This window comes from Clarias gariepinus, chromosome 9 (assembly GCF_024256425.1).
Source record: "Clarias gariepinus isolate MV-2021 ecotype Netherlands chromosome 9, CGAR_prim_01v2, whole genome shotgun sequence".
In the NCBI taxonomy this organism is placed as follows: domain Eukaryota; kingdom Metazoa; phylum Chordata; class Actinopteri; order Siluriformes; family Clariidae; genus Clarias; species Clarias gariepinus.
The window spans coordinates 8,898,265-8,923,103 of NC_071108.1; the positions used below are offsets into that span (position 1 = coordinate 8,898,265).

Genomic DNA, 24,839 nt, shown 5'->3' on the forward strand with positions numbered 1-24,839 from the left:
TAAAAAGACACAAAGCTGAAAAAGCGTATACATCTAAAATGCTAAATTGTTAAAAATTGACATGGTTACAGACACTACAGTACAGAACCCATTTAAGCAACACTTTTTACAGGTCATATGCTTAAAGAACCTTACTTAAAAAAAAAAATTGTTTAAAGTGAGACAATATAACACTGAAAAAGTAATTTTTGGGGTACATATGAAATCATCTCTCCAAAATGGTTGAAGTGAGCAACTTTGAATTGGTCACTTCCATGTTGCATAAACTACACAAGCAGTGTTGGGTGTAACGCGCTAGAGTACTTGGATTACTTTTTTGATGTAACGAGTAATCTAACGTGTTAGGTCCGCTATTTAAGTACTCAGTTATTTAGTTTTAACGCGCATTAAATTAGCACATTAATTAGGGAGAAAATCTGGGAAAACATCTTGGGGAAAAAACAAAAACAAAACAAACAAAAACAGTCATGTGGTCAATACTACAGTAAGTACCCCCATGATTCAATAGCTTGTAGGTCCACCTTTAGTAGCAAAACCTGAACTATTTGTTTCCTTTATGACTTCATGAGTCACTCAAAATTGTTTTGGTCCATTTTTCTTTACAACACTGAGCTTATTCACAGCTCTCTTAAAGCCCTGCCACTTCATTCCAGTTGGGTTGAGTTCTGGAAATTGACTAGGCCAATCTATAACTTTGATTCTTTTATTTTTCAGAAATTCTGATGTAGATTTATTGGTGGACTTCAGATCATGGACCCTGTTGGATGACCCAGTTTTGACCAATCTTTAGCTGTCGGACAGATGGCCTCACATTTGCCTCTTGAATATTTTGGTAAACATAGAAGATTATGGTTATCTCAATGACTGCAAGTAACTCAGGTCCCGTGGGAACAAGTCCAAATCATCACCCATCCATAACCATGCTTGACAACAAGTACTGGATGAGATGCTTCTGCTAAAATGCTTTGTTTGGTTTTCATCAAACATGAAACCATGCGTTAAGGCATGGTCTAATCTACATGTTCTTTTTAGCAGAAGAGGTTCCTCTTGGCAAGAATTCCAATCAAACCATACTTGTTCAGTCTTCTTCTAATTATGCTGTCATGGAATTTAACATTTAACATGCTCAGTGACACTCAGATTGATGTGCAGCAACTGTGCTTCTCTAACACCTGTCTTTCCCTCTTGACATTGTGTTAACACACATCTGAATTCTGCAGACCAGCAAACGTTTGCTGTTATAGTGGTCTATTTATCTAATTAACCAAGAGCTGATGAATAGCAGCATCTGGCTGCAACTTACCCTGGCAGTAAGGGGCTACTTAGTATTGCCCACATGTTTTGTATTTCTTTTTAGCTTAATTCTTTTAAATAATGGTGTGGTAAAAAAAAAGGTTTATGTTGTTATTCGTCTGAGGCTGTATTTGCCTAATACTTAGGCCTGCTACAATCGGAGGATTTTTTTAAAATTATTTGTTTACACAAAAAGACATAGAATAAAATGGGAGGGGGGTAGTAACTTTTACACATGACTAAACAAACACTCGAAAATATGTGTTTAAATATCTTTACATCTAATTGCAAACAGAATTTTAAAGCAACTAGTTTTATTAAATATGATTTATTCTCTGCACTACTTTGATCCTTTTCACTTCAATTAAAATAATAAAAATAACACTTAACCTGTAAAGTTCAATAAAATTTCAAATAAAATCAAATAAAATTTATTACAACACGCTAAAAAAATTAGACCAAAAACCACATGCAATCCAACAGCCTTTCTCTACTGGGTGGTCTGAAACTGAGGTGTGTTTGGGACTGTTTTCTTACACCTCGCTCACACCTGCTCCCAATGCTCACACTTTAGATTCACCATGAGGTTAGCTCTTGTTTGTACCCATGTGCAAAAGATTTTATGACCTTGTTTCATTAAAAAAATCAAAATTTAAACCTGAGCAAGATTAAGCCTACAGTATAGTTTAAAGGAAAGAAACAAGATAAAATCTATTTACACCAGGCATCAGTAAACACCTAATATTCCATCATAGTAATGAATGTGTGTGTTTATCTCACAAACTTTGCATCTAATTGGCAACTGAATGGCTGATTGCATGAGAATACACACCCCTGTTAACATGATATTTTGGTTAGATCCCAGGAGACCATGCACACTTACCAACTGTGAACATCAATAATGTCTAACAAGCACCACGCTTCTCTTACAACATCTTTTATACGACCAATTTGACATTGATACAAGTGAAAAAAAAGGACCAAATATGGACATTTCAATCAGAGCAAAACTGAGAGCTGATTCTAACCTGGTTCCGTGATACGCTGCCATCCACAGGGTCGATGTACTCAAAGTTGTCGGTTTTCTCCACACTGTAGACATTGCTTCCCACTGCAAACTTCTGACTGGTGAAGGCTTTATCAGTGATCATGTTCTCCAGGTCCCTCATGAGGTAAAACGCAGCTCTGGGATCAACACCCTCGTAATCAAACCTAACCAGAATACAACAATGTTCCAAAATGTGGCACTACTAATCATGTTTACAAGTTTACAATTTACAAGTCAGCTCATAAAAAAGCAGATTGTGCACACATGCTTAAAATACCTTTTAAACCTTTCCAGAACCCAAACCAGTAATAATATCCTAATTTAGAAAATCTGATTTTATCAGAGTAAGTGGAGAGAATGAATTTGACTGTGGTATGTAAACTGGGCACTAGCTGTTGCCTATTTGGTGTTGTGGGAAATTTGTATGGGAATACTGAGAAGAACGAATATGCAGTATGAAGAGTCTTGGCACTTGGAGCCAACTCTCCTGGGGAAAATAAGCTAAATAATAACTGATCGCTGCCAGAACAGAGCAAGCAGGGAGAACGGAGGTTTCTGTTAAACGGAGGTTGTCCTAGAGTCAAAGCAGAGTCAAAGAAAAAAATATATTATTTGAATGAGTGATAGCTTGCCTAGCTTGGTTTACATGTACTTTTCTTCCAAATATTATGCTGATCAAAGTAAACATGGAAGGAACCAATGTAAAGAAGACCAAAATTTTTGGATCATGTTGGACAGTCACTGTCGTGTGTACATACAAAATAACGTGGGAAAAACACATCACCTCTGTTTTCTTCTTAACATATTAGCATTTGCATGTGTTTTAAAAACTCTTCGGTAGTGCTCAAAGGGTTTTCAGGAGGAAAAGGTGGTAATTTAAAGATTTTCTCTAGTCCAGGGCTCTGCCTAAGATTTAACTGTTGTAAACTTGTGTTGTGAGTTCAGCATAAGACATGTACAGCAAGATAAAAAGCCAGACATGCTCTGTTGATGGCTGTTAATAAAACCGCCAAATTCCCTCTTTTTAATACTAAGTGAAAAAACATTTTTACAGTTAGCTTGAAAGTTGTATGAGGAATTGTTTTGAACCATGGACAAATTTAAAGCTGGTGACTTAACTACATTCAAAAGCTGTGAATAATGGTATTTTTAAAGTTGCTGTAAGGCACGTGGTCAGGACGTACCAGAGAATCTGTATTTTTGCTTGCTATTAATATTGACTAATATTATTAAATAAAAAAATTATGGAAGAATTGCTTGAAATGTCCGCCTCGCCTCGCCTCGGCTCGATATGATTACCAGCTGGTGCTGACGCGGTTGTCCACCGGGAGAGAGAGACATGCACTTACATACACACAGAATGCACGATTGTGAATGAATATCGTCTCTGGAGGTACAACGGTAACCAACATGTTCCGGAAAGAAACAAACAGGGATGAATTTGCATGAAAATCCATGTGGACATCGACTCTAGGACGTATTACCATATAAGAAGTGAAGAAACTCCTGAGGGTATATTTTAAGGACATATGACATAGAACAAAGAGAGATGTAAGAGATAGAGGCATGGGAACGTTCACGCATTGTCAGAAACCCTAACAAATATAATCTAACTAGAAGTAAACAAGGCCGAAGTTTATATAAAGCCACCATGAACCTTTAGAGATTTCTACAGGCTGTACAGAACACTGTATAAACTAAAAAAATATTCTGCAGAAAAGTCCCACACCACCAGGGCAAATATGAAACTCTATACCTGAGAGGAAGCGTGGCATGACTGCGGGGTATTTAAATAGAGAAAGCAGGTTAGCTTGGATGCTAATAGCTAATCCCCATTTACTAGCAATTTTCTCTCAAATGCAAAATAAACAAAATAGGACATTTTTGATATTTTAACCTGTTAAGCAATATACATTTAAATGTGAGTTAAATCTAATGCCTTTTTTTTAAGCTTAAAAAGGTTGGGTTACCTGTTAGTGGTTAGCCATTAGCAAAAAATCATGAACAACAAACATTGCTTCTTTTGTGTGGATGTGAATGTTAATTTGTGGAGGTGTCCGCAATTTAATTCTTTCAGTGACATTTAAGTTAAAATCATATATATATAAGTTTTACAGGTCGCTTGTTTTTAAAAGCTAATAAGTGTATGTTAGCGCTGTTACCATAGTATCAAAAGGACCTCTGGGAGAACTGAATACAGATGTAACATCTGGATCAGGCAAGAAGTCTGACAGGGTGTGGTTTGTCAGTAGCATGTTCTGGTTCATTAGTAATGGGGTGTGGATTGGCATTATCTCATTTAGATACATGCTGTACTGGTGCCTTTCTGACGAAGGATGAAACAGAGGGAATTAAAAATACAAAAAGCCATTATTTTAGGATAACCTTAAAATCTTTTAGCTGTAAATGTATTGCATTTCCTGAATGTATCTAAAAGGAAAAGAACAAACCATATACATAAAGCACCATGCACACAAATAGGTTCTTACCTGCAGTAGAAATTACGGCCTAGTTTAGCCCAGTGGTCCCTCACTATTTCTTCCACCCCCTGCTTCCGCACAGCCATGATTGACAGCCATACCAGCACTGACCACAGACCATCCTTCTCCCTGATGTGATCCGAACCTGTCAAAATCAAGTTACCCGGTGTTAGAATTACTATTGAGGTATTGTATTACTTACAGCCTTACTGATTTAACGTTCAACATATGCACACAATATGGACAAAAGTATTTGACCAAACCTGCAACGACATTGTATCCAAATACATATACTGTACTTCAACATGGAGTTGGTTTCCAGGCTGTCCACAAGTTGTTGGAGTGTTTCTGTGGGAATTCGTGCCCATTCATTCTGTAGAGCATTTATGAGGTCAGGCAGTGATGTTGGACGAGAAGGCCTAACTCGCAATCTCCATTCCAGTTGATCCCAAAGGCGCTTAGTGGGGTCGAGATCAGGGCTCTGTGCGGGCCAGTCAAGTTCTTCCACAACAAACACAAACTTTATGGTTCTTTCTTTGTGCACTGGGGCAAAGTGGTGTTGAAATAGAAAAGGGCCTTCCCCAAACTGTTGCCACAAAGTTAGAAGCATAGCTTTGTCCAAGATGTCCTATGTCCAAGGTATGCTGAAGCATTAAGATTGCCCTTAACTAGGGAAAAGAACCCTGATTGAAACACCTGAATTCCAGGTGTAAACCACCAAATGCGAGTGCATGTACAGTGCATGTTGCTTGAAATGACTTCTGTCAGACAAACATGTTTAAAATGTTTTGCACGTTGGACTGTTATTCAGATCTGTTCTTGGAATGATCCTTTACCCACATTATACCTGTCAGATCCTATAGTAGTCCCTTTCTACAAAAGGTATAACAGAGCTGAAATACAGTGCCCAGCAACAGCTACAGTCAATGAGTATACACCTAAAGAGTAACATATAGCAGGTGTACACAATAAAATAGCCAACGTGTTTTCTAAATGCTTACACAAATCACTAGACATCAGTAACAGGGCTATGACTGATGACATTAAACCTCCAAACTTTCTAAACAGAAATAATGGTTAGGCCTCAAGAACTGATTGAGCGTGTGTTATTTCCCTTGGTGGAATGCCCATATATGGGTCTAGGAGAGCGCAATCTCTAGCCGTCTGTAAACAATGACTCCCATCTCCTTCTCTTCTGTGCTCTCTCTTTCCTTCTCTCTACCTCCTCGCTCTTTATATCTCTCTCATGACTCATCAGCAAAGGAGCTTTTCTAAGACTAGAAGTGTTTGCCAGCAGAGAGCACTCTTTCTTTCTGAGGTTAAATGATTCACTGCCCTGTCTTCCTTTTATAGCAGAAGAATGGAGGAGGTTCACACTGTGCCTGAAGTCTAACACACATTATAAATGTAACAGTAAGGCCTGTCTGAGGTGCGGCTGCTCATGATCAACAAGTTGATGACGCTGTAAAAGTCTGTGTTTAGACATGACCAAAGTCACAGCTACTGGTGGGCTTTGCAGATACCATGGAAGGCCCTCAGCAGACATTTAGCAGACGATGTGATGTGGTGTGGATGTGATCTCCAGAGATGTGCCACTGATAGGACAGTGAACTTTAGCGGTATTGCAGGACAAGTATGAGGACATTATCATAAAATTCAAGAATGTAATGTTCCAGAACTAGCATCTAACTAACATAGTGTTCTCAGTTAGATAAATACTATCATCAAAGCACTATCATCAATTTTAATGATGCAACTAAAATTGTGTGAAGCCATTCTCAGATATTCTAACAGTCTTAACAGGTTCAGGTTTCTTGGAACACAAAGTTCCTAGAACTATAACATTCAGAATGATCTGCTAACCCAGGAAAAACAAGCATTCACCTGTTCCAAAGCTCTCCTCTCCACAGAAGGAGCACCTTCCCGAGTCCATCAGGTTCCCGAAAAACCTCCAGCCTGCGGGGGTTTCATACAGAGCCACTTTCATGGCCTTGGCCACTCTGTAAACAAAAAGCAGACATGAACATGAGCAAGCACAAACTGTTACAAACATGTTGTAATATTCGATGTGATGACAGGTTGGCATGGTGATGCATCTGGTATCGCTGCAGTATCACAGCTCCAGGGTCCTTATTTTAACCTTAACTTGTTAAAATGTAACTGTCTCTTTGGACTTTCTGTCGACAATCTGTCTTGGTTTTATAGTTTTCCTTCATTTCAAAAAATGTGTGTATGAATGAATCAAAAGATGATTGTATTGCCTTAACTTGTGTATTGTTATTTACAAGGAAGTGTATAATAGCCTAACATCACTGACCCACCGATCCAACACTGGTTGTGAGATGTGTGATATTTGGACATTTATGCTCACAACCACAATATGTAAAGAATAAAAGCAACCAGTTAGAGATGACACATTTTTTTAATTTAAGAAAAGGAAAAGGCAGTGATGATGAGGAACCTGAGAATAATACGAAGGAGGCCATCCAATAGAAGACCAACAGTGATCTACATTGTCAGTCGTTGTGATTATGCACAAAAGGGAGGGTTAAAGATAAACCTTCTTCACAACAGTACAGTTCATGACTGTTATGCATAACACCTTTGGTCATGTAGCATATTTTGATTGTTTGAGCTGGGGACAACATAAAGATACCAGTTACAGATGTGCTATCTTCATGAAACCAATGGAACTGGAAGGCTAAACTTTTACCTAATGTTTGTTTTAAGCTAAGGCCAGCGTTAGATCCATGCCTGAATGTAAGGAGATGGCGAACGAGATACAAGACTAGGAGAAGACTAGGAGGGGATGCAGACTATGGAAAACATTGCTGTACAATATTTATTAGGGATTACTTTTACTTTAACAAAAAGGCCACATGGTAGTACCAACAAATTACCAACTATTCAGCATTGAAACCTCTGGACTATATGTCTGAGGTTGAGCCTACTTTGAATCAATGCCTTAACCAAAGGAATACACAAGCATGAAGTTAATTGTGTCCAAGTTGATCTAAGTCCACCTATTTCTAATTACCAATCTCCTCTACTGTTTGTTGCTCTTGGATACCCCTCTACATAGATAACTATTTTCAGACACTGTAATCTGGCGTTAAGAGTGAAACAGGGGCTCAGGAATGGAGCAGAGCTCGGCCACAGCTGTTTACTCTTGGGGGGACTTACTAAATAAGAGTAAATCAGAGTTATTTGCTTGGGGACAAGGGCCTGGAATAGACATCCTGGCATGAGGACACAGGATTTCTGACCCTTCGACTTTGCTGATGACCTATTCTCACGTCTCTGGCCAACACAAACCGCATGTCCACTAGGATGCCAGTGTGTTTTGTGTTTTCATATTGCAAAAGAGCGATTAGATGTGCCAAAGAGCATGTAAGCCTGTGCAAGACAGAAAGCAAGAAAGGATATCCTCAGCCCAAAAGACAATATTGTGTGTTTCTAAGACCACAGCTTTTGGAATAATATGTGACTTTAGTGTAGGAGTTTAGTGTTCGCAGCAGTTGGCTCGGAGCCCCTTCTGGGAGCAGAGTTTGATTTGTGGCCCAAAACAGCTTCGTCTGAACTGACAGACAGACGGTTAAACTCTGCAACAGTGCTGTGCAACCTTTCTGAAGAAAACGTCCTCCTCCTTCTCCCATGCCCTAAGATGGTTGTTGTTTTGTTTATGAAGCATTTGTTAGATCAAAATGCTCCCAAGTGCAATGGAACATCTTAAAAATGAGGATGCGATTTCCAGCATGGCCTTCCCCACTAATCCCCGCTGAATGTGCTGCTACGGATAAATGAGTAAACACACAAACAAACACAGATGCAGGAGAGTGCAACCACAGCCCTACATAAGGTTGCCTGGAGGTGAAAAATCCTAGCAGCAAAAAATTCTATCCCGACTTGTTTAGTTTTGTGCAAAAAAAAAGTTGTTAGTCACTGAACATGGCTCCATGGCAACCTTGGCGAAGTGCCCATGCGTTCATTTCAACGTAGTGGCACATCGGCTCTGTAATTGCAACACTTTTCCTGTTAATATGATGCATATGCATTGCTATATATGATGCACTGGCATGGTGCACATACACGGCGCCTAATAAAACGCAACTGAATGAAAAGTGAACTTATCAACGACTAGTGACGCAGTTTCAGCCCTTCGCCCCTCCGGAGTAGAAAGCAAACAGGCAGATGTTTCCTCTCTCCATAGTCACCTTTCATAACACATACACTCACACATACACTCACATATGTGTACACTGCAAGCATAATTTACAAAATGCTGGGCCTTGATCCCTTATAATGTGCGGACACAAGCGGATATGAAGAGAAGAAGATGTGCATGCATGTGCTTGAGTATGTGTACGCTTAGACATGCATGCATATCTTCTTAAACAGACACACATGCACTTATCTCTGGTGCTGAAGCACTGCTTCAACACAAACTGCTAAGTGGCTGAGCATTTAAACACCCAGATACAGATACACTTGTGATGGTCAGTGCCTAAAAAGGCTTCTAGTAGCAGAGAGCCCACGCTCCGACACAACAGCAAGCTCTGCAGACAAACTCGCCTAGTGCTTCTGCAAAGCTCAGAAACCTGGACTTAATCCTTTGTGAATAATAATTAAATCTTAAAATAAATCTTAAATTAAGTTTAGTTTGTGTCGTTAAGACTTAATCTTATATATATAATCTTATATATATATATATATATATATATATATATATATATTTTTTTTTTTTTTTTTTAAGATTTAATTATTATTCACAAAGGATTAATCCTAGATTATATATACAACTCATTACTATATATTGCACACATATCTTATATGGCACAAGAAGCACTCTATATTGAATTATACAATATTGTAGAACCTATTTGCTAAAAAAAATCATATTACATAGTCCCTTTGCAAACATTTATCCTTCATAATGATTCATGTTGAAACTCTAACTTTCTCCTGGGATTTTGTTGTTTACTTGATGTTATGTTTAGTTTTCTTAAAAAGAATCGTTTCACCATGTGCCAAGTAATTTCTCAAGTTTTGAAGGACATCCACATAATTGTACACATTGCTTCATAGGTTTTAAAGCCAGGCTTTGACATTGGATATGTTTTGTATTAATTACTGTATATTTTAGATATTTTTTTTATTAAACATATATTTCTGATATATATTCACTAGCTGGGCCAAAGGGAAAGAAGTCACCACCTGGATTTAACTAAGCAAACAGCCAAGAGAACTCCATTGGATAATTTCTGCAGTGATTAATACGGTCAGCTGGCAACAGGTTATTTAACCCTAACTGATGCATGAGTATAGATCTTTATTTCTTAAACAACCATGTGAAAATATACATCTTGTGGTCGTGCCAAAGATGTTATTCTCTTTTGGAAGGTCAAATTATTGTCCTGCATCAAGCAAATAACATTTTATCTATTTTGTATAACAAATAAAATTTTATGATCATGATCAGAGATTACTTAAATATCTGGTGAAATCAAATCATCAAATAAAAAATTTGAACACATGGCTATGTTTAATAGTGTAAGTAAGAGCATTTCTACACGCACAATGTGAAGAGAACTGAAGGAATTGGGACTAGACTTCTGTGTAGCCTTAAAAAAAAAACTTATCAGTGAGGCTAATCAATTAAGTATGAAGAATGGACTGTGAAACATTTAATAAAGGTCTGAGAAGTCCAGATTTACCCTGTTCCAGAGTGATAGGCGCACCAGGGTGATGAATATGCGCCCATCAAGCCTGGTGCCTACCGAACAAGCCTGTGGGGGCTTTATGATCTGAGGTTGCTTCCATAAGTCAGGTTCATCAATGTTATGTGTCCAGAAAATGGTCAGGACTATCTGACCAGGATTTTCCTTCAGTTCATTTTTTCCCCCCAATGGCACGAAAATGATCCAAGATGACAAAGCCAGGATTCATTGGGTTCAAATTGTGAAAGAGTGGTTTAGGGAGCATGAGACATCATTTTCACACATGGATTGGCCACCACAGAGTCACCACCAGTGAATCTTTGGGATGTGCTGGAGAAGACTTTTTACGCAGCGGTCCGATTCTCCCATCACCGATACAAGATCTTGGAGAGAAATTAATGTGACTCAGGAGGAAAATAATGTTCTGATGTTGCATAAGCTTATTGAAATGACGCCAGGATGAATACGTGCCATAAACAAACAATAAGGTGGTCCAACAAAATAGTACAGCGTTGACTTCTTTTTGGCCAGGCAGTATATAATCACATAGAATACTCTAAAAGAAAAATATATATCATACTGTTCAAAGATTTCAACTTCCACTGCTTGTTAAAGATTTAGGCATGCGTACAGGAAATAGACTGTACAGTATATGGACATAAGTTAATATTTTAACATTTACAAAACACTACATTTGGCACATCACAGCTTCAGCATCCCCTGGTTATGATAATAAGATTCTGATATTTTTATGGGTTCATGAGTCATGGGTTTCATGGGTTCTCCCTGTGTTCCTTCAAGGTTTTTGGTTTATTACAATTATTTAAAAAAACATGCCTGTAGAAGGATTGGCTATGCAACATGGCACCTAGATGTGAATGAATGTGTGCATGTTAACAGAGTATGTTTCTGCTTATGGAGAAATCCTACAGAGAAATCTATGAGAAGTATGTCTTCTGGGAGTAATCGGATTTCTAAATAATCACAAGGGCTAAAGTTACAGGGGTGTTGTAAGGCAATATAAAACACACAAGCTGTTAAAGTCTATCTTAAATATTCCGTCTGCATTGTTAATCTTCATTTCCGGATTAATAGAACAACTAAGCAGATATCTACATTGTTTGCTCCACCACCCAGCAGGTTACTTTAGATTTTAAGTGCCTTCCTCAAGGGCACAGCAGAAGTGCCGTACATTTAGCCTGGGATTAGAAACAGGAACAGTCTCATACCACACACACACACACACACAACACACACACACTACAGTTCCTAGTGGGGAGCTCTGACCCACTGATGGCCCACTGATGAGTGGAATAAAGTGCTGGATTAACTTCACACCGAGAACTAAGGCTGATGTGAAGAAGCTTGACTCCTGACGGAAAATATGACGTCAGCTCGGAAACAAAATACCTTTTGCGCACAATGAAAAAATAACCCCTGGTGCATTTAACAGCCATTTGCCCTCTGCCATCTTCAGTAAAGTAAAGCACAAGGGGTTGTGCTGCTATTATTATACATAAGATACCATAGCTTGAGGTTGGCTCCAGTTTCTGTTTCTGATTAGCTTTCTGCATCTGTTTTTTTATTTCCAAAATATTTTTTTTAATAGGGTGCTTTTGGTTATGGTGCAGTAATACAGTATACATAATGTACGTGTGTTCAAGATCTTGGCGTTATTTCAATTTGTCCTATCAGTCCAGTTATGGACACATCTCTAAGGCCCTTTACTCCACCCACATTTGTATGGTTTAGAAATGCAAACATGGACAAAATTAGCAAGAGCAGTGTTAACTGATACTATTGCTGGTGGGAAAAATATGCTTCAAAAAGTGTAATGATGCCAGGAGCAGATTTTCCCAGACCTGTTAGCCAAATTAAGTATAGTTGTCCTGGACAGTTAGAGCTGCTGTCTCCCGGTCAGGATTGCAGTGGATTCTGTGGATCTCGGGAATCTCACTGGGTGCTGTGGATGGATGCCATCTGTTGAAGGGAACTATGCACGTACGTACTTTACCACTAACAAGTCATTTGGAATTAGCAGTCCACAGAGATGGACACAGAGATGGAGGTAAACAAACCATTCCAATCGTTTGTGATGCACCTGATGCCTCAAAGGCATATTTAAAAACTCAACAGTACGTCATGCCTTCTTCTAGTCTGGTTGCCAAAAATGGAGTTGAGACGCCATTACACTCCATGACAGTTTATTATAAATAAAGGTTGCTGACAAAATGTTTAGCAGTTTAGGCACGTGTATGAAACAATGAAGTAACACAATGAGCCAAATGATGAGTCATTAGGAATAAGTGAGACATGTGTTAATGTTAGGAAATTCTCTGATACATAACAAGAAAGGGCAACTTGGAAAAGAATAGCTTCCTGTTAAAAATAAAGTTGACACATTATTCTATTATAGAATCCTTTTAGATCTAAGATTTTACAAGCTATGATCAATAATATGATTGTATCCTTACAGTCACATAATTTCTTTTATAATAGGGCTGGGTAACATTACGTAAGCCAGGGGTTAGAGTGATGGTGCTCAGAGTTATTTTAGGCCAGTGAGCAACGCATGGAGAAGCATAAGGATGAGCTAATACTGTTCAGTTCTCACGCCCAACCCCAACCGTCAACCCACCATAGGTTCTGTTTCTACTATTCCAACTGTGTCTTTTGCCCCTTGACTGATCCTATCATTCTCTGAATACTTCTGCTTGCTGATTATCTACATGCAGACTGATGTCAGGGGTGGTTTCTTACAAACTATACACTATAGAAAACGTCCTAAGGGATGGTTTCCTCCTTAATCTTTCAACCCATCAGCTATTTTAGTAAGTGTGACAGATCAGAGAGTCTCTTTAATAACTGACCTCTAGCATTACGTGATCCTTGATCCACCCAAGTGGATAGATCTAAACTTCAAATCTCGGAGTCTATTAAAAACTAAATGCAAACTGTAATTCTGATTAAAATTTGATGATGAAATACTGTAGATATCTCCCTATGAATAGTTTTTCATTTTCCATGCCACTTATCCTGTGCATCCCAGGAGGCCAATAACCTATCCCAGGAAGTTTAGGGCACAATGCCAGAGGTGGAAGTTAATGGTCATTTTGTAGCTTTAGTATACATTAAGTACATATTTCACGAATCTGAACTTTACTTGAAGTATTTTTTTTATAGAGTATACTTTTTATTTTTACATCATACAGCAAATGTCTGTACTTTCTACTTCACTACATTTCTGCATGCCAGTGTATTACATCATCACAGTGGTGTGTGGTTTATGAAGTGGGAATATTGCCACCTGATGACTACATGTTTCATCATGTAGCAGGTGTTTGATATCAGAACAGTGATGGATGCAGACAGCAACAGCAATGCAGTTGAGAAGTTGTGAAGCAAAGAGAGAGAGAGAGAGAGAGAGAGAGAGAGAGACATTTTTACTACGACTTAAAACCTATTGTGAGCTATTACAAGCTTTTGATACTTAAATAAATTGAAAGGTGAGTATTTTTGTACTATCGCTGAAGAAGAAATGTAAATGAAAGACTTTTACTTTTACTTGAGTAATATTTTACCTAAGGTATTTCTACTTTCACTTTTGTTCAGGTTTGTGTACTTTAACCACCACTGCACCAAGCTATTGCAGGACACGGGCACACACACAGCCGATCATACACTATCATACATACAATTTGGAGACAGCAACCAGACTACAGTGCATGTCTTTGGACTTGGGTTAAACTGGTCATCCTGGAGGAAACACTCAGAGCACAGAACAAATATAAACACCATGCACACAGACTAGAGGTGAGATTTAAACTTACAACCTAAGAGGTACGAGGCAACAGTGCTAACCGATGAGCGCCATGCCCCCTTTATAGAAAATAAGTAGAAGGATAAGACTATGTAATTGCTGTTTTTGTTGGTCTTTCAACTGCCACCAGCAAGAGGACGTCACAGCGGAGCATCCGGTCCACACATACAAGCTTGGCACTGGTTTTAAACCGAATGCCCTTCCTGACGCAACCATCCCATTTTATCCAGGCTTGGGACCGGCACCAGCAGCTGGGGTTTGGGCACTGGCCTGCCCTTATAGTATGTAATAGTAAAAGTATATCATATATAATACAGTGACTACTGCTTCCTTTCTACCAACCACTATAAACTGTAGGAGCACTATTTTCACCTAAGTGTGTTAAACACGATGCTCAGAAGATCTCAAACCTGATGTAACTAAACAAATGTTCTGTCAAGGGGCGGTGTTAGGAATGATCACATTTCTACTTCTCCTTCTTCATGAATTATAGCCAGTTGTTCTTGGCAAACCTTCATATTTTGACATATAGCTTACAGACTCATCAATTATACATCGCATGTATAATTGAGGCTTGGCTGATACTGTCGTTAACCTCAGTGTTGTTCAAGTTTCTTTATTTATGTTAGAAACGTTTCTGACGTTCCAAGTTTATCGTTTATGTGTTACTGATGATGTGAGTGTGTGCCTTACCTGTCCAGAGCCGTGCTGGTGGGCATGCTGCGAGCGAAGCCACGAATGCCGACCTGCCTGAAGTAGGGAATGCAGGACAAGTTGGCAGCCATCACTGCCAGTGAGTCTGACGGGTTTACAAAGAATCCATTCTGACCAAGAATCATACAGCGATCCTGCACACATATAGAGAAACAAGCATTTTTTGATCCAGCTGTTAGAAGTACAAAACCATCAGGTTAATTCTTTAAGGACGATAACTAATTCTCCAGTCGAGTGAAAACATTTGCATAACTTTATGATAAAACCAACTTAAGAAAGGGTTATTGCCAAAAAATGGTCTTAATATATGAACAATGCAGAAACTTAATTTTGGATAGTTGTCTTGTTGCTATTTACAGTATGTTACCCTTGATTGACCCAAAAGTCCTGGGGGATACCACTGTCATGCCATACAATATTGTTAACACATTTAAAATATACAAAAAGTGTGTCTTAAATGATCATATGAACAAATTATATCTATTGGTTTTTACGTCTTTAAACCCCATATACTTTAAAATAAAAGAGACTTGACCATCACAAAAACTCTTCCATAAAACAGCATTGATTTCTACATCGAAATCAACAGTCTTCTATTGAGGGATGGTAATGATCAAGTTTTAATTCAGTTTTATTGCTCCTGGCTAAAGTTGAAATTCTTTTTGACAATGAAAACTTAACCAAAAAAATGCTTTATAAATATGTTCTGCTAAATTCTTTTTTTTGGTGGTGGTGGTAATGGATCAAGTTCTTGACTTCCTCTCTAAATTTGTCGTGGCCAATTTCCACCCATAATGCAGTGGTCAACATGCATTCCACCATGTAACACACATGTGACGCTCGCCCATTTCCGCAAACAAGCTCACACATGGATAGTATACTGTGATTGACAGTGGAGAGAGAAAGAGTATGCCACCCTTTCCAACAGCCAATTCTGCTCCCACAGATGACTGTGGTATCATCAAAATTACCCCAAGATAGATGTTTTTCTATTGCCCCACTCAGAGCTCCGTGAATATCATATTGTTAAAATTATGCAAGTTTGAACAATTCTCACCCCATCTGCATCAAATGCAGCAGCAAAACCAAACTCTCCACCTTTCATGGACTCCATCAATGACACAGCGAATGAAGGGTTGGGGTTGGGTTGCTGGCCCCCGAAATCCTCCAGAGGAACACAGTTAACTGCAGAGTTTGCTGGTGCACCAAGTTCATCACACAAGATTCTCCTGACATAAGGTCCCATCACTGAAACACACACCAGTGGGAGAGTCCAAGCATTATGCCCGTCACTTTGGAGGTTGCAACAAATCTTATAAACATATTTGACAGATTTTTATATATTAATATGCCCTTAGGGTTCAATTTAAGGGTTTAGTAAAAAAAAAAGGAGTTCTTATCTTCCAAAAGGGGGTTGACTTTTAATTTGTTCCCCAGAGATACAACCAAATAATTTTTTAAGGGGTTTGAAAACAAAGTTTCTACCTCCGTTCATTGCATCTATTCGGATCTTCAGCTGCTCTGGGCCAGTCAATAGACTCTTAATAGCGCTGAAATCAAAGATCCCACGTAGCATATTCAGGTAGATTTCAACAGAATCCACTATCTCAACTGCAAAAAAAAGAGATATGGATTAGACTTTATTCCCAATACATGACAATGATATGATTTTCTCATATCTGCATATTATGTAAATACAAGTACTAAATACTAAGTACAAGTGAAGTTAATTTGAAAGAAAAAAAAAACCTCGAAAAGGCTTGAATTTGTTCTCTAGATCGAAGTCCTGGCGTCCCAGACGTGACAGGTCGATACGTAGGTCCGGGCAGATGGCGAATTCTTCCAGCGTGCGACTCACCTGGTGGATCCTTTCCATCACTGTGTCTGGGGAAGGGCCTGCAAAATAATAAGAAGAAGAAGAAGAAGAAAAAAAAGGAAAAAGAAGAATCAGAAATAATTACAATATGTTATTAATTAATATCAATTAATTAATTTATTTATTAATTAAAATAATAATAATATAAAGCTGTACATATTTTAGTTGACAGTAAAAAAATATTTTACTACCTTAAAACCATAAATAGTGCCATTAAACTTTCTATTTTAACATATTTATTTTTACATTCTGTAATTTATGTATTTATGTATTTATTAGTTTGTTTGTTTGTCTGTTTTGGTTGAGAATTGGTTAACTTTTGATCCAAAAACAATCCTTTTTGGTTAACCATACAGATCATAATCCTATGGTCAGGGTCAGCACCAGCCGGAATGTACTTTCATTAACTAGACCATAAATAATAGCTTTATACTGTATTTGGCTGCTTCCCAAATAGATTCATGTTGTACAGGAAGTATAGCTTGCCCATACCTTGGCCTTTATTGTACTTACATCCACCAGCAATAAATCTTCATGTTCAAACGTTTTATTATGCACTGTGTTATTTTTGGTATGAAGAATTCAGCATAAGCTCAAATGACAGGCACTTTAATCTGAGAATGGTTGCATTTTTGAGGGCAGATGTCACATATGGTTAAATCTTTATTTGTCATAGATGCATTACAGGAGAGTGACATACTCTTCTTTGCATATTCCAGCTTGTTTGGCTGAGTTGGGGTCAGAGAGTGCAGGGCCAGCTATAATACAGCACCCCAACAGTGGCATCTTGGTGGTGCATGAGCTTAATTCCCCACTTTCTGATCAGTAACCCAGAGCCTTAATCATTAAGCTATTGTGCTTTAACCCTGTTGTAATCCATGGTGAAGTTGGTATTGCTTCTATTTTGTGCTCAGCCTGAATTGTCAGCCTGACAATCTGAAATGTGGATGTTAAATACTTTACGCAAGAAATATTTGACCTCACACATGCCTCTTTCTCACCTCCATTAGCTACATTGAATTTGACGCCGAAGTCTCCAGCCGGGCCTCCTGGGTTATGACTGGCAGTTAGAATGATCCCACCGATGGCCTTTATCTTCCTGATGATGCAGGAGACAGCTGGTGTGGACAGGATGCCATTGTGTCCAATCACCAGGCGCCCTATCTGCGAAATGAACGTCATGGGTTGTTACAGCTGTAGCTGGAAACCAGTAATTTATGTATTTATTATAATGATAATTATTATAGGATTGGAACAAGCAGTGTAGAGTATGTAGCCTGTGTGTATCCTTCAAGATCGTATCTAATCTGGTCTTTCTCATATTTGTAATATATCTCTAGAAAGCTGAAAAACAGTGGGATGAAGTGGTTGGTTTTAAGGAGGTTACGGCAGTGAAGAATAAGCTCATGGCCTGGCATGCAGAGGTTATCATAGCAGACATAGCTGGCTCTGAGGTAAACTTTAAAACCTGTAACCTTCATTGGCGCCAGGCACAGCTACTGTTGCATACCAGAGCGACCACCACATCCCTTCTAAAACACACAGACACTCAGTGTCTGGCATTAAACGGACACGAGGAAAGCATTTTTACACAGACCAGAGTGACGATGCCTGCGCCTGTAACCAGATCTAACCTCAGGTCAGCTGCTTCAACACATTCTCCAAGGACCTATTTTAGACAAAGTTCTGGTCATTGATTGTTTCTAGGTATGAATCACTCAACAGGACTGCTTATTACCTCATTTCCACACGCAGCAAGCTGGACATCACAACTATCCACTGACTCGTTAAGCTTTCTACAATCAGACACTTCCTATTTATAGCAAATAATATACTCAGGAATTTTTAATGATGACAAAGCACACTGTCACTCTTCCATGTCTGCTATTGATGTTATGCTAAGCTAATCTGTCATTCATTAGGCTAGATGCTTAGCTTGATGCTTTCAACTTACTGCCTGTGCTGGCTAGATTGAGACATCAGGAGTGTGAACTATATTCCAACAACCGCTAAGCAGTGTATCCATATAAGGTGGCAGTTTTGTATACACACACACTACCGAGGAAATCACAGCCTGCTTGCAACATTCCACCAAGACTTACTGAGTTTATAAATGTGTAGGGGAGACACACATAGAGATTACCAAAGTGTGAGTGCGGTTGGATAGCATACACAAGTGCTAATAAAACAGGGCATAGTTGTTTGTGATTGACAAGACATATTATACTGTACTTGCACTGGCATGGGTAAGCTGAATAGGACAAACTCATTATGGCCAGTCATATTAAAGGGTAAAAATGGCCTGGCTCTGGTCCATCTCACTTCGGGTTTCCCCTATGCCCCTGACCTGAGCTGGGAGTTCACCAGCGGGAAGCAGAGCGTGGGCAGGAAGAGGCAGGAGGAGGGACGGCACAGCAGATAAGCACATCATGATGCTTTTAACTGGACCGGCAAAAAATATTATAATTATAATAAATAAAAATACCCTACCCAAAATGTATCTCCTAATGAGATTATTGTTAATGATAGTAGCGAGGATAGCAAACCCTCTATCAGATATATGATTTGGTGAGCTGTTTTTACAAGTCGTTAATAATATACCAAATATAGGCAAAAGAAAACTTCACTGGTCTTCATCAACCTCCTTTTACATGGGAGTAAATGAGTGCATGCACATCCCAATGACACTGCAAATATGATGTCTGAAAAAATAAAATTCTACTGAATGACAAACATAGGGATTAAGACACAGAAAAGTATGAGGAAAGTATGAACTCATGGAATCAGTAGATGGCACACTTTAACATCATATACTAAGGTACTAAATGATCCTGCAGACAAGAAGAAAAGGCTCATTAATGAAACCATTAAGAATAATAACATAGAATTTTAATTAATAGGGGTAACTAATAAAAAACACTGAAGGAACTGGAAAAAAAGCATGTATTGTAGGATTAGACTGTAAAATGACATAGATGGTATTACAGTTACACATCAAAGAAAAAAAAAGTTACTGTTAAAGCAAACAGTTACTGGTAAATAAATAATATATAGTGCAGACTAAGAAGGCTTGTGGATAAGCGAATCAAGGTTTTTGAAGAGTAATAATATAATAAGAGGAACATATTGCTTGAACTGGAGCTAAATGTAAAAAGGGAATAGTTTCTGTATATGAAGCTGTAGGACAGTTGGATTGCATTATTGTGACTGATTGAGAATTTAATATTGTGATTACATATTATCACAATATATAATATATGTTATTATATGTTAAGAACAACCAGGAAGGTTTGAACTTCTCTGGCCACATTATGTTTGAACCTGTCTTACCCCATTGGCAGCAGACATCTGCACAATAACCTCGATTGCTGTTCGGCTGAAGTATCTCCCATCGCTGCCCACCACCATAGTACATCCTTGACGGTCCCTCAGGTCGATGGAGGACAGGACACTCTGAATGTAATTCTGCAGATAGTTCTTTCTGCTCTCGAATACAGTTGTCTTCTTGCGCAAACCATTAGTCCCGGGTCTCTGGTCGTCAAACGGAGTTGTTTGAATGGTTAGGACGGGTATAGGGTTGGTTTCCATGATGTTCAGAAAGTTTCAGAAGTCCGCTCCTGTCCCTGGTGAGAGCTGCGCGTAAATGAAGCCTGGAGTTCCTCAACAGCTGGAAATCTCCTGCGCCCGTTCAGACTTCAGTTGTCTCCAGTGACAGCTGACTGGGAAATGTTTTGTTTTTACTTTCTTTCACTAAAATACAACTTCAAAAGTATAGAATGGCAACATAACCCTGTATTAAACCTCAAATGAAATGAATATTATGGAAAGTCAAACAAAAACCTGGAGTTAAGTTGGAACCCCGATAGTGTGAGATCAAAGGGAGCTACAAAACTCATTCAGTCGGGGTCGACCCAAGACAGAAATAGAAATAGCTCGTGCGCTCTCTGTGTGCGCGTGCGTGCGTGCGTGCGCGCGTCAGGAAATAATGCAGGAGCGCAACTTTGAAACCGGACGCCTCTGCTGCCCCGCTGCGCACTGCGGGATCATCCAGGCTGGAGATCTCTGGACACCTGGCAACCTCAGAAAGACATGATTCAGGAAAAGAGGCATGATCTAAAAACCTCTATGCTGTGCCAACAATTATTATAAACATGGCTAATACTACAGCCTATATACTATATATAATATTACATAGATTATACTATTAATACTGTACAGCCCATACCAACTGTCGTTTGTTTATAAAGTCATAAGAAAAGGGTATTAATAGGCTTTCAAGTTCAAATCACAAGGCTGATATCCTTTATTATAGACCAAAGCAGTACATCACAATGTCCTGTAAAAATGTCCGTGTGACAGTCGTATTTTACGTGCTTACACGCCCTCTTGTGGACAATCTAATCAATAGTTTCTAGAAGATAACGCAACACGCGTCTAGAGACAAGCTTTTGAATATTGACAGTGGGGCTTAAACCTACCCAATCGATTTTATATTTTATTTTAATCGATTTTAATTTTAAGAGTTGCTACTTGTTTTATCCTGGTCAGAGATAGAATGAATCCAGGGAACACATCTATCCCAGGAATATTATGCATCAGGCAGGAATAAATCCTGGCTAAAACTCAAATCATTGCTGGACATTCAGAAAATACAGAAAAGTATAAGTTTGCTTAAAACGTTTGTGTTATGTAGCCTATATTTAAAGATTATATCATATTGAGTTTTTTAAGCCAGCTTTGACATATAGCTCCGATTGGCAATAAATCTACAGAAAATGTAAGCAAAATGTAGGCTATAGAACAAAAGTCTGTTTTATTTATTTAGTTGTTTGCTTGCTCGTAAGCACGATGTCAAGCATTGAGCAGACATTAATTAGCCTATATAGCTAAAGTCAAAAGTAAAATCCGGCCAAAATCCTAACCAACGTGTTTGTCCAGTTGCTCTGCTGTTCTTGCACTGTTACACTTAAACAAAAAACGGGCAAACCCTATATTTATACACTATTATTTTGATTTACATAATCCCTTTATTTACATAGAACTAATGAATGCCTTGGCAACACAAATCATCTATATGTACACAGTAGGATGTTTATTAATGGTTGTTTTTTCCCTTGTTTATGCTAATTTAAATGTTTAATGTTTTTAAATGTGAATGAAAAAATAAATGAACAAATATAATGATAAAAACTCTCGTTAAAAATATAATTATGCCATTTATTTCAATGAAACACAGAACGACACAAAAAACAGACATATATTAACATTAAATATTTACATTAAAGTTGTGTACTTAAAACTGTTTGCTGGATGCATAAGGCAGCAGGGATTTACTGTATGTGCAAATAAAACACTTGTGCTATAACAATACAACAACATGTTTGTTTGTTTTTTAACTTCTAAACAGTCTATCTTCAGTTCAGCAGTTAGGATAGAGCATGGGTACATTTTCTGTAAAAGGCACTGTGGCCAAAGCAAAGGGAGTCCGTGTCACTGGTAGAAATCCGGGAACCATACAGGAAGCAGACCGCGAGAAGACATGTCCGTAATCGACTGGCATCTGGAGGACAGGGGTTCTGACTGTTGGACTGTCTGATTTTGCCATGATGCTGTCGATTGTAAAAGAGCACTTCTGCGTCTGGCGCTCGGGCCCTTGCTCGGGGAAGGTGAGGCGCCCCTGAGGCCCCGGCTCCCCGGCTTGGAGGCCCTTAACATCGGCCACACTCTGATAGGGGAAATACGGACACGTGGTGTATCCGAGAGGTTGCGTTAGAGGACGTCCTGTCACACAGTAAGGCCTTCCGTATGATCGAGCACTGGCCCCGGGATAAAGCACAAGTCCGTCTTTACAGTATTCTGGGCGACTCCTCTTAAACCTCTTTCTCCTCCTCAGGAAGCTGCCGTTGTCGAACATGTCCTCTGAAGCAGGGTCCAGAGACCAGTAGTTGCCCTTGCCCGGGTTCCCCGGCTCCCTGGGGATCTTGACGAAGCAGTCGTTGAGCGACAGGTTGTGCCGGATGGAGTTCTGCCACGCCGGAAACTTTGCCTTGTAGTAGGGGAACTTGTTGCTGATGAAGTCGCAGATGCCACTGAGCGTGAGTTTCTTCATGGGGCTCTGCAGGATGGCCATGGTGATGAGAGCGATGTAGGAGTATGGAGGTTTCACAGAGCCGCTCGTTGGACGGCTCGGGGTCGTGACCTCGCTTTCCCCGGAGGAGTCAGCTTCTGAAGTGTCCACCTCCGCCGGTGAGTCATCAGTGTCCCGGCAAGGTAGGAAATACTCTTCTCCATCTCCCCCGACGATGTCTATTTCCTCTTCCGAGGAGGTGGCTGCGTGCTGAGCCGCTTCTTCCACTGAGAGGATCATGATGAGTCCGCAACAAGGGACGCAGCTTGAGGGAGAACGCGCAAGGAAAGTCTCTTATGTGTGTGTGGTCTGCAGCGAGCTTGTGGTTTGCTGGTCCAGCTGGACTGATGGCCTATTTATGAGGACCCTCGCAGTCTGTTTCAGACCACTGATGGTCAGACCAATAGGAGCGCAGATGCGCCGCAGGGAAGCGCAGGACTTGCGCAGGTGCGGGGAGGCTCTGACCTGCTGCACACTCATGTGAAGTGATTTCCATCACAATACCGTTCCAATCAACCCAATTTAAATATCATTACATTTTGTGTTTCACTGTCTTTAGGAATTGCAAATTATTATATGTATTTTTATTAAAACAAACTCATTTAATACCTCTATAAATTATAACAGATTTTTTTCCAGTTATTTAGTCTAATCAAACAATGAATTCATTAATTCATTCATTAATTGACCATTGTTATGTTTTATTCCATTTATTTTTTTTAACTAAATAGCTTCACTGAACTCAGTGTTTGGTTTAGCTAAAATCAGCACAACGAATATATCAATTTTAGCCTAATTCATTAGCGACAGATATTTTTTTCTTTAAAAAAATGATGAACGTTTCGCTAAATTAGATAATTTTAGAGAACCAAAAATACGCAGCGTTGATATTTAAAATGATGCACATATTTCACATTAGGTTTTTAGTTTGGTGTCTATAAATATTACATTAACAATTTATAGCCTAAAAATGTGAAGTCGTTACTTGTTGGAAATATGTTTTTATACAGAAGTAAGTATTTTAAACTCAAAAAAAGTTTACTAAACTCTATCACTACCACTACTTGTGTACCTTTAGTACACAAATTATTAACCTAATTGGCGCATATACAGCTCTAGGTCTGCCTTATACAGTAAATACGTATTATACTGTAAAAGTAAATTATATACCTTTAGTATGAACTGTACTTGCATTATCTAATGATATATATTTCTTGCAGATTTTGCCTGCCTGTTTAGATGCAGAGACTCAGTGGGAGTTGAGGGGAGACCTGGGTGTGTTTTTTTCCCTTCATGCGTATAAAGTCGGGATTAAACCGCGGATGGTTTTCCCGCGGGACCCCCCGTGTTTGGTTTAGTTTGCCACCTGAAGCTCGCGGCGGGCGGTGCGACCATGAGAATGACCGTGGAGCGCCTCCCTGCCTGCCTGAGGATGGGCGCTTAGAGGCCGCTAAACGGCTCTTTAGCATGAGAATGCAGAAGGAAACGGCGCAGCTGTATTACAGCCTACAGGGGAACACGGCGGTGTTTTATTACGGCCACATGAATGAGCTGAACCATCCTCAAAGCAAACGTGTTGGCTTAAAGCGGTTAGCACTGATCTCACGTACAGCTGAAAGAGGGTCGGACCGGCCCATCCACTTCCTCACAGTGGGGGGGACGAACAGTTTCCCGAGATCTGCCTCCATTTACCATCCTAGTCAAATTAGCCAGGTAAACAAAACACCGTCCGCACACTTCATAAAACATGAAACGACAAATAGG

At 39.2% G+C, this 24,839-nt stretch overlaps 2 protein-coding genes across 2 annotated transcripts in view; both read right to left on the reverse strand.

The window, feature by feature from the left end:
- The window catches only part of pgm5 (phosphoglucomutase 5), a 29,173-nt gene extending 8,220 nt beyond the window's left edge, over positions 1–20,953 (reverse strand). The window contains exons 1-9 of the mRNA XM_053504794.1: positions 20,279–20,953; positions 17,950–18,112; positions 16,822–16,968; positions 16,558–16,683; positions 16,130–16,320; positions 15,052–15,206; positions 6,706–6,821; positions 4,831–4,966; positions 2,322–2,505 (exon numbers count right to left, since the gene is read on the reverse strand). Coding sequence (XP_053360769.1) covers positions 2,322–2,505; positions 4,831–4,966; positions 6,706–6,821; positions 15,052–15,206; positions 16,130–16,320; positions 16,558–16,683; positions 16,822–16,968; positions 17,950–18,112; positions 20,279–20,536 — 1,476 coding nt within the window. The 5' untranslated portion in view covers positions 20,537–20,953. The remainder of the gene's footprint in view (positions 1–2,321; positions 2,506–4,830; positions 4,967–6,705; positions 6,822–15,051; positions 15,207–16,129; positions 16,321–16,557; positions 16,684–16,821; positions 16,969–17,949; positions 18,113–20,278) is intronic.
- A 1,414-nt stretch (positions 20,954–22,367) lies between these two features.
- Positions 22,368–23,315, reverse strand: foxd5 (forkhead box D5). The gene has a single exon (XM_053504729.1). It carries the CDS (start codon positions 23,313–23,315, stop codon positions 22,368–22,370), a length of 948 nt encoding a protein of 315 aa, XP_053360704.1.
- Between the last annotated feature and the right edge of the window lie 1,524 nt (positions 23,316–24,839).

Coding starts and splice junctions, on each gene's coding strand:
- foxd5 (XM_053504729.1), bottom strand. CDS start 23,315: ATGATCCTCTCAGTGGAAGAAGCGGCTCAGCACGCAGCCACCTCCTCG.